A 15,683-nucleotide genomic window follows, 5' to 3' on the forward strand; every position below is an offset into this window, starting at 1 on the left:
CATAACGATAGGGTTAATTAACGATACAATAGCCCCTCAATTGGGTTTGTACGGAGTCAGCGACCCATTGAAAGATTAAAAAGTAACCCATATATGATTGATTCGATGTTTTTTAATATTGTAATATACTCTTTAACACTATTCCCCAATTATAAATCATTGCCCGTAACGAGATCTTCACTCTTGATTTCCTCGATAAACTACCCAATTCAATAGTATACTTAACAAAGAGTCAACAGACTAATAAAACTCAACGGGTTCCTATTCTGTGTATTATTTATTAAAATTTAAAATATTACTTTCATTTGGTTTTCAAAATGTTCTTAGCCTAGGTATATTATGCACGTATGAAGGATAGGAAAGCGCAAAGGCCTCTCAACCGATCTCATGAAGAATGGGCATATGCTTGGAAACATGTGCGGTAGCTATGGCCTCTATAAAGAATGAACACCTCGACTTTGCGCTGGCTAAGCTGTGGGCTCCGACGACGAGATTACAGCGGAAAATGGCAGAACTTTTCAATTGGTTTCGAAAGTTTTGTGGAATTTTGAGTTAGTGCGACGACTGCCTCCCTACGACGCCGATCCGTTGGGCACGGCGAGTTTCCCTGAAAGATGTACAGGATAATAGAGTTGAAGGGGTTTTCTTGTGGAACGATTCGAGCCTGCCCATGCGATGACTCCGAAACACTCAGCGAGTAGTATGCGACATAAGCTGGCATTTATTTACAGCGGGTCCAAGTCGATGAGGCTTACGATCTACAAAGCAATTGGGGACTATGGGAATGGGTTTAGGGGTGCTGGGATGCTGGGGATGCAGGTGCAGGGTTAGAAACAAGGTGCTCGGAATGTGGAGTGGATAGAAGTGCGTCTTAGTCATGCTATTCGATTACAAACTCGATCCACACCAGGAAGGCATAGTACAGCAGGCGAAGCAGAGAAGCTCTAGCAACTAGCAACTAGGCAGTGAGTGGGTTAGTAGATGGAGTAGTCATAGCGACGCCTCTTGGGGTCGTCGCTCAGGGGCAGGGACTTGCTGGAGCCAGTGGCCCCGCTCAGCAGGGCGGTGTGTGAGCAGCTGGGCAGCAGAGTGCCCGGGTTAGTGTGAAGCGAGCTACTGGGATGGTCGCAGGCGGCGGAGTCTGAGATGCGAGTGGGGCTAGGCCAAGGTGAGGCCGGGTACGAACCAGTTCCGTTGTCCACGTGTCCATTGATCTGGATAGCTGGCGACGCTGCTGCGGTTCCATTGACACCGTTGGTGACTCCCATTAGCGGTGCACTGGACTTGGTGCCTGTAGGGAATGTATAAATCAAGTGCATTATTAAGTTAATAGCTCAATTACATTCTTAGTTTCCCTTCTATAGGGCTTAGATATGACCAACAACAGACGTGGAACTTAAGCGACCAAAACTTACCAGTAGACCGATAATGGCCGTTGCCGGCTATCTCGATGTCTCCATTGGCCAGAACCACCGCTCGCGGCGCACTGACCCCGTTCTCCTCCTCCTTGACACATTTAATGAGGAATAAAAGCGAGGAGCCGAGCAGCGGGGGCAGTCCAGCGAGGATCAGCGGTAATGTGTAGGAGTTCGTGCTGTCGAAGATCATGCCCGCCACTGGTGGGCCCACTGTCAGCGGAATGGAGCTGAGGCCTAGCAGAAAACCGATTGCCTGTGTGGCACCCGAGGGGCCGCAGATCTCGTAGGCGATTGGGCCCAGCAGCGAAATGAAGCAGCCGTCGAAGAGACCCATAACCAGGGTGAACGAGACGAGGATGACATACGAGTTGGTGAGCGGCAGCATCAAGGTGACCAGGCCAATGGACACCAAGGACAGCTGTTGCAGGTACATGCGGTTTACGCCCGGCATATCAGCAATCACGCCGAAAATCAGACGCCCGATGCCGGAGGTGATGCCGATGCACATGACCGGCAGGTTGACATCCTCGCCGGGAAAAGTGGTTTTCACGAACTGCATCATGTGCACATAGGGCACAAAGTAGCCGAACAAGGCGAGCGGCACACAAAGAGCCCAGATGACGAAGCGTTTACGCTTCCAGATCTCCACGTTGATTATGGAGCGCATGAAGAGATTGATGCGCGACCTGCCGGGCTTCTTCTTCGGCGGCTCCGGTGGCGGATGCAGTGGCTTGTAGACGAAGGAGCAGAGGATAATAAAGGCGGAAACGAGGCTCATTATCTGAAAAGTCAAGAAAAGCCATCAATATAATATAAGCATGTATAAGCCATCGAAATCCCACTTACCCGCAGGGTCCCCTCCAGACCATAGCTGCCCAGGAGCTTGTCCAGACAGGGCGGCAGTATCACAGTGAAAACGCTGGAGCCGGCGGTCACGAAGCCACTCACCTTGCCCAGGTAGCGCTTGAAGTAGTGGCCCAGGATGGCCAGCGTGGGCGTGTAGGCAAGGGCGGCGCCCAGGCCAAACATGATCCCGTAGGTGAAGTACAGGGCGCCGATGTTCTCCGTGCAGAACGAGGACAGCAGCAGTCCTCCTGCAGAGAGGACTCCGCCGGCGAACGTGGTCAGCCGCAGTCCAATCTTGTCGGTCAGGCAGCCAGCCATTGTGGAGAAGAGGAATGTGGTGCCGATGGCCAGGGCTCCAATCAGAGCTAAAAATAATTAAGAAAGAAGAAAGAAGGGTGTGACGAATAAATAATATTTTCCCAATCATTCAATTCCGCGCACGTATAAAAGTATTTTAGATATCAGATAAAGTAATCTGTGTGAAAACAAGACGCTTTGTGAAATCCAGAAGGAGTGCTTCCTTTAAACACTGCTACATTCTGACCTAATTGTATATCTCTGTTGAGATATTAAAATCCTTTTATATTAAGTAGGATGACGATTTGCAATCCCTCTCTGTCTGAAACAATATTTACTTTTCTGGCTTATAAGAAAAAATGTTGGCGAAATAAATGTTTATATTGTTGTTGGTCCACAATATTCGTATTTATTTATCTCTTGATGATTTCCTGAGCCATAATATACCGTAGGTGAAAGTATAATGAGGCAGCTATTGAATCCCTAACTTGCTGACCAACTGTCTGCTCGACTCATTTGGACCAATTTCAATTGACAAATCGAATCTCACGCACTTGCGGTCGATTGTGAAGTGAGGCCATCCAAACCATGTCTGGATATTGGCCGCAGTCCCAGGTGTTCATTGCAACTTCCAGGTGGATGCCCGACTGAGTCGAAGAGAGGGCGCGAGCTGGAAACCCGATCCGCCGGCGGTTGGCGGGATGGAGGACCAAACGCATCTTGTCGCACGCCGCTCAAAGATTCGATTTTCGTCGTCAATAATTTTCCGCTGAACTCTGAAAGCAGAAGTGGGGAACTCGAACTGTTTTCGTTGCGTAAACACTTTCGCTTGTTCCACTTAGGCACTTCAAATTGATGTTCGATTGACAGAATTGGGTTAATTCTTTGTTCCCCGCCTGTGAGGATGATCAAATGGCGTGATAAGGTGCGCTTCTCTGGCAGATGTGCAGCTGCAGCCCCTCCAGCGCCATTGGTCCATTGTCTGGGACATGGACAGTGGACCGGAGCAGGTAGCGCTCCAAAGCCATAGTTGCTTTACTTGTAACTAATTGAAACTATTAAGATTATTTTTATAGCACGCAATTATAAGTCGATGACCCCTCAAACCTCTCAAAGCGGATTTGTAGTTCCTATCGCGGGGAATTTCAAGTACTATTGTGCGCCGGAACTAGAGATAAGCACTAGATTCTGTTCGCGTGTCCCTTCGAATTCGTTGTCACAATCTACGGTCTGAAGTGATTGAAATAGCTTCTTTAATGGCGATGCTAATTCATAAGCTAACCTCCCTTGACCCTTAGTCCGAAAATATGTTCATTCATCTAATTCACTTTTGCCAAAGTCGTTTAAAAAACTTTGAGATGCATAAGAAAGACACTCTTCAAGTATTTTTAATCTCGCATGTTATATGGGAGAAATGTAACAGAAAGTGCAGCGCATTAACCCAAAATAGAACTTGACCCACTCCGGGTGCCCCATGGATATCTATTGACCGTTTGCCGAGACACGTCCCATCATTTCCCACTGAGGAATGGGGCCGTGAGATGGCACGTAACTCTCGCCCACATGCGCAGTGATTCTGCCGCAATCTCGGCCAGAGCCAGCTAGTCGTCCAATGTCAATGCCACAGATAGAGACGGCGGCGATTCTCTCTCTGCACAGCCAGTCAATGGCGAGGAGAGCCATTAGATAATAGCCGAATGGCCGGTGCCAAAAATCTAAAAAAGAATCCGAACGGAAGGGGAATCTGCCGAGTTACATGGCTCCTCCGGCGTCTGGCGAAAATAGATCGGAATATTTATAGTACGCCTCATATTCATACGCAGACAGACGGCAGGCAACCCGATGCGATCTCATGCAATATCTGACGCAATCTGCAGGGAGATTGCATCGGTGGATAGCACCAAGATTGGCACTCGCTTAGATGATTGATCTTGACCTCCTATCCACCCGGATGAACCAATGGGCCAACCAGCGCCCATTAAGCTCCACTAAGTCGCGCTGATGTGCCCATGGAGGTGTGTAATTGACAAAGGCTGACAATTAATTGATGAATCGACACCGCGATAAAAGTGGGTGGAGGGGCAAAATATGGCACACATGAGCTCGGGCTGGGGCTCGGGCTCGGGCTCGGATTACGTCAGGTTTTAATCATATTGCGGAACTGAACTGGCAGCCAGTCTTAGCTTAGCTCTAGCCTTAGCCCTAGATGAATGCATCTAGCTGCCGTTTGGCGGAGGATCGCTGTCAGCCGGAGCACTTGAGGGGCTTCCCCGTTGCAGCGCCGTCAGCCGACCAAGTAACTGGGTCACTGGCGGGTGGCTTTCGTCTTCTGCCGGCCAGTTGCCGGCTTGGCCAGTTCGCCCAGCTCGTCTTAAAAGCGCCGGCCGTGCCCCCAATGCGTTGTCGTCCAACGCTGCGTATGCGTAATGCAGGCCAAGCAGCAGAACCTTGACAAATCCAGTGAACTCTGCACGCTAAAGCAGTTGTTTCTGGTTGGGGATAGCACTTCCCCTTCAGGTGAAGAGCTGCCAAATAATTATGCACTTCTGACGCTGGCAAAGAACACTCTGTCCTCTGAATTTTCCGCTCCAACTTTATGCGACTCCCGCGAATCTCGACGCCGCTGTCTTCGTGCTCTTCGCACTCGAAGTCCGTTGAATAATGCTTTGTGATCCAATCAACTTTTAGCAATTTAATTCACTTGACGTCGGTACGTTGGATTCCTATATCGCCGCTTCGTACTACGTACTACAACGTTTTATTGAACCCAAGAGCCAGATGGAAGACGCCAATGTGCGTTAGATTCAAAATAAATATTAATAAATATAAATAAAAATTGGCAAAGTAATATTGAATGCGAACTGCGTCAACACCTAATCAAATTTCAATTCTGAAATATAAAAGCTCTTTTATATTTTAGCGGTAATTCCAAATGGTGATAGTACAATCTTTGGCTGTGGATGCTATTAAATGCAAGTCAGATGTGACAATATTATCAACTAATAGGGATTCTTTCTGGATTGAACTTCTAGGCTTTTTCGAATCAAAGTTTGAGGACCCCCTGGTCCGCAATCAGAGGCCATAAAATATGATTTGTTCTTTGGAGGTTGGGCAGGTCCGTGCAAAAACAGATAATAGCCGCGAAAACAACTGCCCAGTTCCCATCTAATCTCATTTGCCCTGCCTGCATAATTACAATCAACGCCGGCAGCAGCCGTCCATAAATTCTGAATAGATTTGCCAGCGGCTGAAGGGATTATGGACAAATTGCTTTTGCAATCGGGGATGGGGAAACAACCCCATACCCGGCGCCCGTGGCACACTCACCCGCTTTGCTGGATGCCTCCGGATCGCCGAGCTTTGTGAGCCTATCCGTCAGCAGCGAATGGATCACGCCGTAGGTGTTGATGAACCCGAAGATGATGCCGTTGCAGAGGAAGGCGCTCACCATGACCAGCCAGGCGCGGGCTCCTCCGTCCGGTGGCTCCTTGCCGTGTATGTCCCGACAGCAGGGCGCCTCGATGTGTGTCCCGTTCGCGTTCCCGTTCTGATCCGGTGCAGGTGGCTTCAATGCATCCTTGCCATTCGCATGCAGCACGCCGTTGGTCGCGGGTGCAGTGTGTCCATTGGCAGGCAGGATGCGACCATTCACCTGGCTCTGCAGGTCGTTCAGCGGCTCTTTCTCAGCCATGGCTGCTGGCTAGGATTGACTTGCTGCCTGAAAATATACATAGTGTTTTGAGGGCTTTGGATCAGTGGGGTGCACTCCGTAATCAGTCAGCCACATTGCACCCAAATATGCTGTTAACTACCGCCCGCCGAAATGATACCAGTGCCGCTCGCGTTTCCCCATCCCGGAAAATAATCGCAGACTGACGGAATTGGCTGGCCAAATATTTGGATACGTTTATCGCTATTTGCCCCTCCGGCGAATGAAAATGCAGTTTACTTTGTCGGGGATCCAGAGCCCAACTAAATGGCGGACAAAGGCATGAAGTGCAAGATTTTAAGGGAGAGTTACTAGGGACGATCTCCAGTCTATCTAGAGATAAGCTGAGGGAATAGATTTAATGATATAGTTAATGCATTTTGGTCTCAAATATTTCAAATAAATTAAGTTGCATCTTTAAATAATTTACCCCTTTGTTCTTTACAATTTCAGTCACCTTATAAGTACCACAGTTAGCCAGCGAAAGGTTTAAATTGGATTAAATTGCAAAGCTCAGTTAACTGAGAACCATAACAATATATGGATTCATGAGCTAACAGGTTCAAATTAATATCCAAAGATATCATAGCAACATAGCTTTCTGGTTACGAACACCAAGCTATTGCGGAAACATGCTCGATTCTGAGTCCAATTTCCCTTCATAGTATCTGGTCAGCAACATTGTAATGCATTTTAAAAGCTGCGCAGAACACAGATTGCATTACAAGCGATAACTGAAATTCCTCGCTTTTTTCGATTATGCATGCCCTTGTCGAGTGCACTTCGGTTTGGGGGGCTCGAGGTGGGTCTACGGTCTACGGTCAACGGTTCACTGCAGCGTTCCGTTCTGCAAACGTTTCTTTTTCCCGCCCCGGGGCAGCCGAAAAACCGCACCGCCGCAGCGAAAACTCAATGTAACGCGAACCGCTCGCCAGAATTATAGGAAAATAAAGAAATATAATTGAAACCGCTTTCGTTCTTGGCGGCTATCTATGAAGTTCGCGCTATCAACGCCATGCACGTGCCCGCTCGATGACGCTGCGGTGACACCCAGCCCAATCCCTAGGGGGGTCACTGCCTAAATCGAAGGTCACCGTTCGCTGGGTTGGCCCTTATGCAACCGCCGGTGCTTGGGCGAACTCCATGTCGACTTCTTGAAACCCTCCTCTACGTACTTGTAAGCCGGAACTCCAGTCGCTGAAGGCGTGCGATTCACTTGAAGACTCGGGAAATCCGGCGAATTTGACTCGAGCGCGAATCGAGAGTGTTAAGTGGTCGGGTGGAGACCTCTCAAGCGAGCACACAACCGAACGCTTGCGTCGTCGGCGGCGGAATGAAGAAAACTGAATTATTTTCCACGAGTCGTTTTTGCAAATAATCGCTCGCTCACTTGAGGGGCGCCTAATCAGAGAAGCAGAGCAACTGAAACCACGGCGGTTGCTGTTCTCTGCGGTAAACAAAAATTCACCTAGGCAACGCACGAACAAATGGCGCGGCAAGAGTTTCCCAGCCAAGCGGATGATGCAGCTCCTCCAAGTCCAGTTCCTCGCACAATCACATGATCAGGGGCGGGATTTTGTGTTCAAACTGAAGGCTCTTCTAATTGATCAATTCCCAGAATTAGAAACTGAAGCATTCGGCTGTCCTCTGCGCAGTACCATCAATTGGTGGTTTAGTTGGTGGCGATGACATCCACTGCAGGCAAGTGGCCATATCCGCCGCAGCCACCAAAGATGAATAGTCCCACTGCTCAACAACCTGACCCCAACTCAACTCATCCGGCGAATTGTTCGCTCCTGGCGCCGGCGCTTTCTCTTTTCATATTCCGATCAAAGGCCCGTCGAGTGGTTTCGGGTATGTTTTCTTGTATATTTTGACTGAACTCCGACGAGGAGCAAAAGCCACGTGCATTGTGTTAGATGAGATGTATAAATGAAGAACTTACGTGTTAGTGGAAGATTCAATTCGATTAATTTAAATAACTACTAGCTAAGCACTTGACACTGTCACATTTTCAAAGGCGCAGCGTCGAGGGACATGGGCAGAACATTGGACAGCACAGGTTCCGGCTGGTCGATGATCAGCTTTAGATTCTTGTCGGGCCACGCGAGCTCCAACCGTTCTTTGGGCTCGCATTTCTCATCTAAGCCCGCGCTGCGGAAGTCTTCTAACAGACGCGGGACCAGTTCGTCCGGTACTAGGACCTGAATCCAGTAGCCCAGCACGCCGTATGGTTCGTTCACTGTGACAGCCGAGCCGGTCACAGATTCTGCCACCAAAGTTAGCGCCAGATGCTGAGCCTTGAAGGTAAAGTGTCGCCCATGTCGGATGCGATCCTTGATGGCCAGTAACAGGTACTTAGCCACACCAGGTGCGAGGGTAATTTCAATGCCATCCAGTGAGATACAGTTTGGTGCCTGCGCCTGAAAGTCCAGGGGACAGGACTTGTGCAGCGAATTGCTGCTCATCGACATGGACTGTGGAAAACTCGGTTCCTCGCGCTTCATTTGCATCTCCGTCAGCTGCCGGTTGTTTTCGTCGTTGGCGCACTTCTCGCTTAGCGCCTGGAAATCCACCTCTTCTTTTACCTCCTTGGTAGGTTTCAGCTCACGGAACGTAAAATCGGCGTTAACGCCAGCCAGATCGGACCCCTGCTTTTCCAGGTCATCCTGTAAGTTGAGCAGTGTCTCGGGAAACAACTCGAAGACGCTCGTCGGGCGATCCATGTTTGTCACCAGCCAGTCGCCGCCAGTTTGCATATCTTGGCGAAGGAAGTTGAGCACTCCGCGACCGTTCCAACGCGAAGCCTGCTCGAGTTCGTCCTCAAAGACGCCGACGATCTGGCAGAAGTCCACCGTGCCCGTTGGAGTATCGATGCAGCCTAACTGCGGATCTTGGGCGACGAGCAGGCTTTGAAGCTTGGAGGTGGTACTGCCGTCGAGGCTCTTGCGCCACGGTATGTTATCCCCAAAGCACAGGCCGTTGCCCGTTTGAAAACAGTATCGTCCGATGGCCTGCAGCAGGTTCGCCGGCCAGGTGGGCGGTCTTTGGGGCTTCTCTGGGCTCTCAATCTGCTGCTTTAGCTCCACTTCCGTCTTGGCCAGCCGAAAGGTCAGCTCGAATCCCATTCCCGACCGAGTGACCCCCTCCTCGCGCAAGTGGACCCGCTCGTCGCCGTGAAGATCGCTGAGTCCGAAACTGATGTAGTGCCAATGCGGCGGAATGTTTCTGTCCACATCTCCGGGATAGTTGTACATGCTAATGTAGTCCAACGGATCCTGACCGCCCAGCCAGTACTTGAGCAGTGTGGTAACCTGCAGCGGGTTTGGCTGGTTGGGGTAGACCTGCCCCAGGTGGTCTATGATGGCCTTAAGGCCCGGCGGAGGCTTCACCTCCGGTTTTTTGTCCAAATTCGCCTCGGCCATTTCATCCAGTGTCCAGATTAGTATGACCTCAGTTAGACCGCTGCGGAATACCGCCGCTAAAATATACCACACATACAAATACTGGCATGTAAAGCGCTAATTTAACAATTGTAGTTTACGTGATTTTTGTTTTGCTTTACTATAAATAATATAATAATAATATAATAATAATAATAATATAATAATAAAATAAGTAATTTTAATATTTTCTGCTAATTTAAAAAATGTAACTAAAAATAATAAAACTATATATCCATTTTTTTTTAAAACCACCCCCATGTCAAATGTTGAGTATCTTCCTTGGTATATTTTTACATGCTGTTTATTTCTGCAAGCCAGCTACGGTCACGCTGTTGACCAACTATTTAATAGAAAATTTGCAAATTTTGATAAACGCACAGAATGGAGCCTTATGATGTCGTCGTCAACCAGCCCGTCGTCATAGATAACGTAAGTCGAAGTGGGGTCTATTAAATCCGGGCACCTTTGTCCAGATCTCGGGTTCCCAGCGTTTTAGCCAGCAAACAGTGACATCACCTACCGCCCGTCCCTTTGTCAGTGAGCTTTCAAGCCGCCTTCAAATGGCCAACATGACTAATCCCAGAAAGAAGAACTCCGCAATCGCCAGAAATGGTTCGGTTTGAAAGTCAACCCAATGGAAACGGGGAATTTGGTTGTTAATGTGTGCATGGAATCACTTTACCTGCCCAACACACGCACACACGGATACCTACGGGAGGTGGGCGAGTCCCTGCTGTTGCGTCCCTGCATCTGGAAACCCCTGTCGAAGTCCATTTGCCGCCCGTACTCTATTGGGTACACCACTGGAATGGACTCCACATGGGAGGCAGCCGGTCGCTTCAAACGCTCCAGTTCGGGATCTATCTTAATCCCACACTTGCCCCTGTATGTGCTGAACAGCTTGGGGCGCAGCAGCTTATTGTAGGGATCGCGGAACTGATCCCGATACTTCTGGCACTCCAAATAAAAGGAGTCCACCTTGTACAAGCTGCCGTAGCTGATGTTGGTCAGCCCAACTGGCGGGGCGAACTTTAGGAGCGATTCCCGCTCGTATTGCGAGTTCTTCGATACGGTCATCATGTCCACCTCCGGCACACTAAAGGATTCCATGTCGACTATTGAGATTTTCCTGTTTGCACGTTAAATTTGTAATGAAATTGGTTGACGCAGCTAACTAAATGTGTTTCACATCACTTTTTACAGGGCTCCGGTGTGATCAAAGCCGGCTTTGCTGGTGAGCACATTCCAAAATGCAGGTTTCCCAATTAGTAAGTGCCCCGGACCGTTCGCGAGCCCTAAACCCCTCGAACTAATGCCTTCTTCTGCAGCATTGGCCGGCCTAAGCATGTCCGAGTGATGGCTGGTGCGCTGGAGGGCGACATATTCGTTGGACCCAAGGCGGAGGAGCACCGTGGTCTGCTCAGCATCCGGTATCCCATGGAGCACGGCATTGTTACCGACTGGAATGACATGGAGCGGATATGGAGCTACATTTACAGCAAAGTAAACTGCCTAAAGCTTTTCCATTATTCTTACTAATTGTTTTGAATGGAAATAACCAGGAACAACTGGCCACCTTCACGGAGGATCATCCCGTGCTGCTGACTGAAGCCCCGCTTAACCCGCGCCGCAACCGCGAAAAGGCAGCCGAGTACTTCTTTGAAGGCATCAATGCACCTGCGCTTTTTGTGTCCATGCAGGCGGTGCTCAGCCTGTAAGCATTGCAATCCCACGAATTGCCACTATCGATTTCATCTAACCATTCTCTATCAGCTACGCCACCGGACGCGTGACAGGCGTAGTGCTTGACTCCGGCGACGGTGTGACGCATGCGGTTCCCATCTACGAGGGATTCGCCATGCCTCACAGTATTATGCGCGTGGACATCGCCGGGCGCGATGTGACGCGCTACCTGAAGACACTCATCCGCCGGGAGGGCTTCAACTTCCGGTCGACTGCCGAATTTGAGATTGTGCGCTCCATCAAGGAGAAGGTCTGCTATCTGGCCACCAATCCGCAGAAGGAGGAGACCGTGGAGACAGAGAAGTTTGCCTACAAGCTGCCCGACGGCAAGACCTTTGAGATTGGACCTGCACGCTTTAGGGCGCCGGAGGTGCTCTTCCGGCCCGATCTGCTGGGCGAGGAGTGTGAGGGCATTCACGACGTTCTGATGTACTCCATCGAAAAGTCAGATATGGATCTCAGGAAAATGCTCTACCAGAACATCGTGCTTTCCGGCGGATCCACGCTCTTCAAAGGATTCGGCGACCGTCTGTTGTCCGAACTGAAGAAACACTCGGCTAAGGATCTCAAGATCAGGGTAATTGTTTTCAGCAAAAGATAGTTTATTGTCACAGTTCTATAACTCACTAATGTATGTTATTATCAGATCGCCGCGCCTCAGGAACGTCTGTACTCCACATGGATGGGTGGATCGATTTTAGCCTCGCTCGACACTTTCAAGAAGATGTGGATCTCGAAGCGGGAATACGAGGAGGAGGGACAGAAAGCCGTGCACAGAAAGACTTTTTAGTGTGTGTTTATTGGCTTAAACGCCATTTGTAAAAGGCTAATTAAAATGTATATCAAATCCTTGTGTCAGCTAACATCAAGTACCCCAGAAATTGAAAACTAATGTGTATGTTTTACGCATCAAGGGCGCAAAGTATTTAAAATGCTATTTATTGAAACTGCTTTCCCAGCCTAGAAAATAAAGTACTAAAATTTATATTTCACTTGCGGGTGATTATTTCCCAGGCTAACTCATAAAAAATAAATCAAGTAATTGGAACAAGCTATTGAATTTTTGGCAGATAGTGATATCTTCTTATTTAAAGGATTTTTGTAATCTTGCGCAATCACATTAGCATGTATTTGCACTTATGTGTAAAATAGGCAGACTTTCTTTATCTGAGATAGCTAGTGACGCCAACTTGGGATGTTTGTGCGCCCATTGGAATGCTACCCCCTAAAAACATGCTCTTGTTTCGAATCAGGGGGAACACAATGGGCTGCCGGTCCACATTTCCGGCAATCGCCTGTGTCATCTTAATCACGCTCTGGTCCAGCTTGATTCCGCACTTGCCCTTGTGCAAGTGGAAGAATGCCGGACAGTGCACCTTGCCGTAGGGGTCACGATAATGATCCCGGTACTTCTGGCACTCCAAATAGAATGTGTCAATCCTGTAGATCTCCGCACGACTTATGGTGGCCAGGTCGACAGCCTCGGGCACGAATTTACGAATCATCTGGCGATCTTTCTGGGACTTCTTCGAAACGTCCCAGTACTGAGCCTCTGGTATGGGAAATTCCATGATGCTTTTTCAAATAACGCTGCCAACTAAATATATTTAAATTTCTTTCTTTAAACTCCCAACCAAAGCTATGTGTAAATTGTACTGTGGTAAAAAATATGAAAATTGATCACTCCAAGCCTACGTGTTTATGTTCCTAGCATTTTGTATTTAGCAGACTAGTCTAAGCCAAAATAAGGAAAGGTACAAATACATATAAAACCAAATCATAATATCATCGAAGGGATATAACCTCTTCGCCATATAGAACTTGCAGAATTTAATCAATAAATTTTCAATCCACTGCATTAGTCACGGCTACTCAAAAACACTCTTTCCAGCTTAGAGCGCTCTCTTTCTGGTCAAGTGTACTGAAAGCCCGAATCATACGAATCGGGCAGTGCTCTCTGGGCTGGATTTCTGAATTCAGTTCTCCGTCAGTTGTTAAATCGCGTGGTTGTGTCGGAAACCGTCTCCACGACAACGCCGCTCCAAGCACCAACAATTAGTTGCCAATTTGAGGAGACAATGAAAACCGAAACAACTTGAATTGAATGTTTTCGTAAGTTCTTTTGTCCGGGCTGAAAACTGATCCAAAGCGCAGTGGTGTGTGGCGAAAACCAAAGCTCCAGCTGAAATCAAAACCAAAGATTCATTCATAATGGCATCAGGTTTGGAGCGGGTTAACGAAAATGAGGTAAGTCAAAATACATACATATATGAAATGAAGATTTCAACTTTAGGTGTATTCATATTCAGAGCAACCACCGCACCGACCTTGATCTTGACCATATATTCCTGGTCTTGAATTATTTATTTATTCGTGCGAATGAGACACACCACCATATCCCCATTTCCATCCTATCCATCCCATCCGTAATTGCCAGTCCGGGTAATTGCCGCTGTTGTTGTCTTTGTTCCGGCTGTTCGTGCAATTCAAAAATGATATGTGCCCGACTCGTTGGCCTTATGCACCTTAAACTCCGATGAGCTGTGCGAAAAGCATTTCACTTCCACCCGGTTGTTTGTTCTCATATTGATTTTCTAAATGTTATGGGAATTACACGGCACATGCATCATTTTATAGTAATTATCCTTGCAGTATGGCTGAATCGTTCGTCTCCTCACAGAAACCCGTAAAAAATGCTTGGCAGGTATGAAACTTGTTTTCGTTACTAATTTCTCTTTTTACTGTGCATAATTGTGTTTGTAACCCTTGCCCCCAATGTAAGCTCTTTGTATGCCTATTTTTCATTACTCCGAGCTGCGATGTTCTGTTTTCTTATCGGCACAAGATCTGACATAAATGGCAATAGATAAGGAACTACTTTGAAACAGAACTTCGAGTTTCATTCACTTTCAATCTGACTGTTGCACCGCCACCATGACCACTTTCCTCGAAAATGTATGCTTCGGTTTTGAAGCTTTTTTATCCTGATTACTAATTTGTATCCCTTGTATTTTAGATGAAAGCAATGGATGCCAACAGGTATGCCACCAAAAAGACGATCGCCCAGGGCATGTTGGACATCGCCCTGCTGACCGCCAATGCCTCCCAGCTGAAGTATATCCTCCAAGTCGGCGAACAGCACCAGTTCTACAAGCTGATGCTGATCCTGATCAGCCTATCCATAGTAATGCAGGTGGGCATACAAATACTTTTGATCCCTATTCTCTAAGTGTCAGGCACAGAGAAAAACATAAATGAGTATCATCATATTTTGAGCGTCTCAGCAGAACTTGGCTTGCTTTCTATGACAACATGGAACTGATATGCTTATGTTTTTCTCTGTGTAGGTCCTGTCGGGCGTGCTGAGCTTGTCCCTGAGTTTGCTGCGGGATTGCCGGCTGCACCAGCCGGAGTTTCACCAGTCGGCCAATATCATTAACCATGTGCGCACGGGCTTCGCCTTCTTTACGACCATGATAAATCTGTTTATCTCGGCCTTTGACAGTCGACTGCCCCCGCCACAAGGCGACTTTCTTAACAACTAGGTCTAGAGGGTGGGAATGGAAGAGTCCCGAGAGGGGCCAGTCTTTCGCTTTTGGACTTAATGCATTCCCTATCCATTTCAACAGCTTTTGGTGGGCATTCTGTTTGTGGTCATCGGCAGTCTCAACATAAACAGGCAGCAGGATCAGACGGCCGCGGTGATCCTGAACGATGTCATTTTGGTGGTCGTGTTCATAATATCCGTGGTGAACGTTATCATATCCGGTTTCGGCATAGAGTACTCGTCGCAGCCGCTCCGACTCCTCGATCAGCATGAAAAGACACCCTAGAAACTAGAAATCCAACGATTTACATTTATACCTATATATGTACTTTAAGGCTAATGCAATCTTAAGTTGTAAAATGAAATAAATGAATGTATTGATCCAACGGCTCCGCATTTCCTCTTACCTTCGCAAACAGGTGGCTGCTGGACTTTTGCTGGTCATTCAGTCCCTCATCAATATGCATAATACCAAGGATCGAAATCGGGGCTTCGCCATCAACCACTTTATAGATGCATTCATATTCCTGTCCGTGTTCTGCGACATTATGAAGATGAATTTTGGCTTGGATCCGGCCGTTCCTCAGTCAGATGTGGAACTTCTGAAGCCCTGAATTTTTGGGAGCTCAAGCTCAATTTTTATTAACGGCGTAGCCTCAGAGTTTTATATATTCTTG

At 47.9% G+C, this 15,683-nt stretch overlaps 6 protein-coding genes across 14 annotated transcripts; 2 read left to right on the forward strand and 4 right to left on the reverse strand.

The window, feature by feature from the left end:
* Positions 1-296: 296 nt before the first annotated feature.
* On the reverse strand, positions 297-7,617 carry LOC122620670 (monocarboxylate transporter 10). 3 transcript variants are annotated; one of them, XM_043798257.1, is made up of 6 exons: positions 7,446-7,613; positions 5,889-6,279; positions 2,265-2,629; positions 1,416-2,199; positions 1,187-1,291; positions 297-607 (listed from the first exon to the last, which is right to left on the reverse strand). In XM_043798257.1, the coding sequence occupies exons 2-6, from the start codon at positions 6,250-6,252 to the stop codon at positions 573-575; spliced, it is 1,653 nt and encodes a 550-aa protein (XP_043654192.1). In that variant the 5' UTR covers positions 6,253-6,279; positions 7,446-7,613; the 3' UTR covers positions 297-572. The 3 variants fall into 3 exon arrangements, with proteins under 3 accessions (XP_043654192.1, XP_043654190.1, XP_043654189.1); XM_043798255.1 differs by lacking the exons at positions 297-607; positions 7,446-7,613 and adding an exon at positions 6,728-6,878 and having other exon boundaries at positions 653-1,291; XM_043798254.1 differs by lacking the exon at positions 297-607 and having other exon boundaries at positions 654-1,291; positions 7,446-7,617.
* A 477-nt stretch (positions 7,618-8,094) lies between these two features.
* On the reverse strand, positions 8,095-9,735 carry LOC122620671 (suppressor of fused homolog). Its single transcript, XM_043798258.1, has one exon. The coding sequence runs from the start codon at positions 9,693-9,695 to the stop codon at positions 8,277-8,279; it is 1,419 nt and encodes a 472-aa protein (XP_043654193.1). The 5' UTR covers positions 9,696-9,735; the 3' UTR covers positions 8,095-8,276.
* A 256-nt stretch (positions 9,736-9,991) lies between these two features.
* Positions 9,992-10,913, reverse strand: LOC122622607. Its single transcript, XM_043801185.1, has one exon. The coding sequence runs from the start codon at positions 10,824-10,826 to the stop codon at positions 10,395-10,397; it is 432 nt and encodes a 143-aa protein (XP_043657120.1). The 5' UTR covers positions 10,827-10,913; the 3' UTR covers positions 9,992-10,394.
* Positions 10,010-12,347, forward strand: LOC122622606 (actin-related protein 1). Its single transcript, XM_043801184.1, has 6 exons — positions 10,010-10,145; positions 10,920-10,984; positions 11,045-11,219; positions 11,279-11,430; positions 11,490-12,036; positions 12,106-12,347. The coding sequence occupies exons 1-6, from the start codon at positions 10,098-10,100 to the stop codon at positions 12,247-12,249; spliced, it is 1,131 nt and encodes a 376-aa protein (XP_043657119.1). The 5' UTR covers positions 10,010-10,097; the 3' UTR covers positions 12,250-12,347.
* Positions 12,348-12,514: 167 nt separating this feature from the next.
* On the reverse strand, positions 12,515-13,136 carry LOC122622608. Its single transcript, XM_043801186.1, has one exon. It carries the CDS (start codon positions 13,028-13,030, stop codon positions 12,623-12,625), a length of 408 nt encoding a protein of 135 aa, XP_043657121.1. The 5' UTR covers positions 13,031-13,136; the 3' UTR covers positions 12,515-12,622.
* Positions 13,137-13,455: 319 nt separating this feature from the next.
* LOC122622236 (ninjurin-2) lies at positions 13,456-15,626 on the forward strand. 7 transcript variants are annotated; one of them, XM_043800541.1, is made up of 4 exons: positions 13,456-13,706; positions 14,476-14,652; positions 14,807-15,013; positions 15,089-15,208. In XM_043800541.1, exons 1-3 carry the CDS (start codon positions 13,671-13,673, stop codon positions 15,002-15,004), a joined length of 411 nt encoding a protein of 136 aa, XP_043656476.1. In that variant the 5' UTR covers positions 13,456-13,670; the 3' UTR covers positions 15,005-15,013; positions 15,089-15,208. The 7 variants fall into 7 exon arrangements, with proteins under 7 accessions (XP_043656476.1, XP_043656477.1, XP_043656474.1 ...); XM_043800542.1 differs by lacking the exons at positions 14,807-15,013; positions 15,089-15,208 and adding an exon at positions 15,426-15,626; XM_043800539.1 differs by lacking the exon at positions 14,807-15,013 and having other exon boundaries at positions 15,089-15,336.
* The last annotated feature ends 57 nt before the right edge of the window (positions 15,627-15,683 follow it).

Source organism: Drosophila teissieri, chromosome 3R, assembly GCF_016746235.2.
Source record: "Drosophila teissieri strain GT53w chromosome 3R, Prin_Dtei_1.1, whole genome shotgun sequence".
In the NCBI taxonomy this organism is placed as follows: domain Eukaryota; kingdom Metazoa; phylum Arthropoda; class Insecta; order Diptera; family Drosophilidae; genus Drosophila; species Drosophila teissieri.

Excerpts from the sequence above, each read along its gene's own strand:
- LOC122622608 (XM_043801186.1), bottom strand. The coding sequence starts at position 13,030 with ATGGAATTTCCCATACCAGAGGCTCAGTACTGGGACGTTTCGAAGAAG.
- LOC122620670 (XM_043798255.1), bottom strand. The coding sequence starts at position 6,252 with ATGGCTGAGAAAGAGCCGCTGAACGACCTGCAGAGCCAGGTGAATGGT. Across the intron at positions 2,630-5,888 it reads GGAGGCATCCAGCAAAGCGG|CTCTGATTGGAGCCCTGGCC; the intron begins GTGAGTGTGCCA and ends AATTATTTTTAG. Across the intron at positions 1,292-1,415 it reads CGGCCATTATCGGTCTACTG|GCACCAAGTCCAGTGCACCG; the intron begins GTAAGTTTTGGT and ends CATTCCCTACAG.
- LOC122622607 (XM_043801185.1), bottom strand. The coding sequence starts at position 10,826 with ATGGAATCCTTTAGTGTGCCGGAGGTGGACATGATGACCGTATCGAAG.
- LOC122622236 (XM_043800539.1), top strand. The coding sequence starts at position 13,671 with ATGGCATCAGGTTTGGAGCGGGTTAACGAAAATGAG. Across the intron at positions 13,707-14,475 it reads AGCGGGTTAACGAAAATGAG|ATGAAAGCAATGGATGCCAA; the intron begins GTAAGTCAAAAT and ends CTTGTATTTTAG. Across the intron at positions 14,653-15,088 it reads GCCTATCCATAGTAATGCAG|CTTTTGGTGGGCATTCTGTT; the intron begins GTGGGCATACAA and ends CCATTTCAACAG.
- LOC122622606 (XM_043801184.1), top strand. The coding sequence starts at position 10,098 with ATGGAGCCTTATGATGTCGTCGTCAACCAGCCCGTCGTCATAGATAAC. Across the intron at positions 11,220-11,278 it reads GGAGCTACATTTACAGCAAA|GAACAACTGGCCACCTTCAC; the intron begins GTAAACTGCCTA and ends GGAAATAACCAG. Across the intron at positions 12,037-12,105 it reads CTAAGGATCTCAAGATCAGG|ATCGCCGCGCCTCAGGAACG; the intron begins GTAATTGTTTTC and ends TGTTATTATCAG.
- LOC122620671 (XM_043798258.1), bottom strand. The coding sequence starts at position 9,695 with ATGGCCGAGGCGAATTTGGACAAAAAACCGGAGGTGAAGCCTCCGCCG.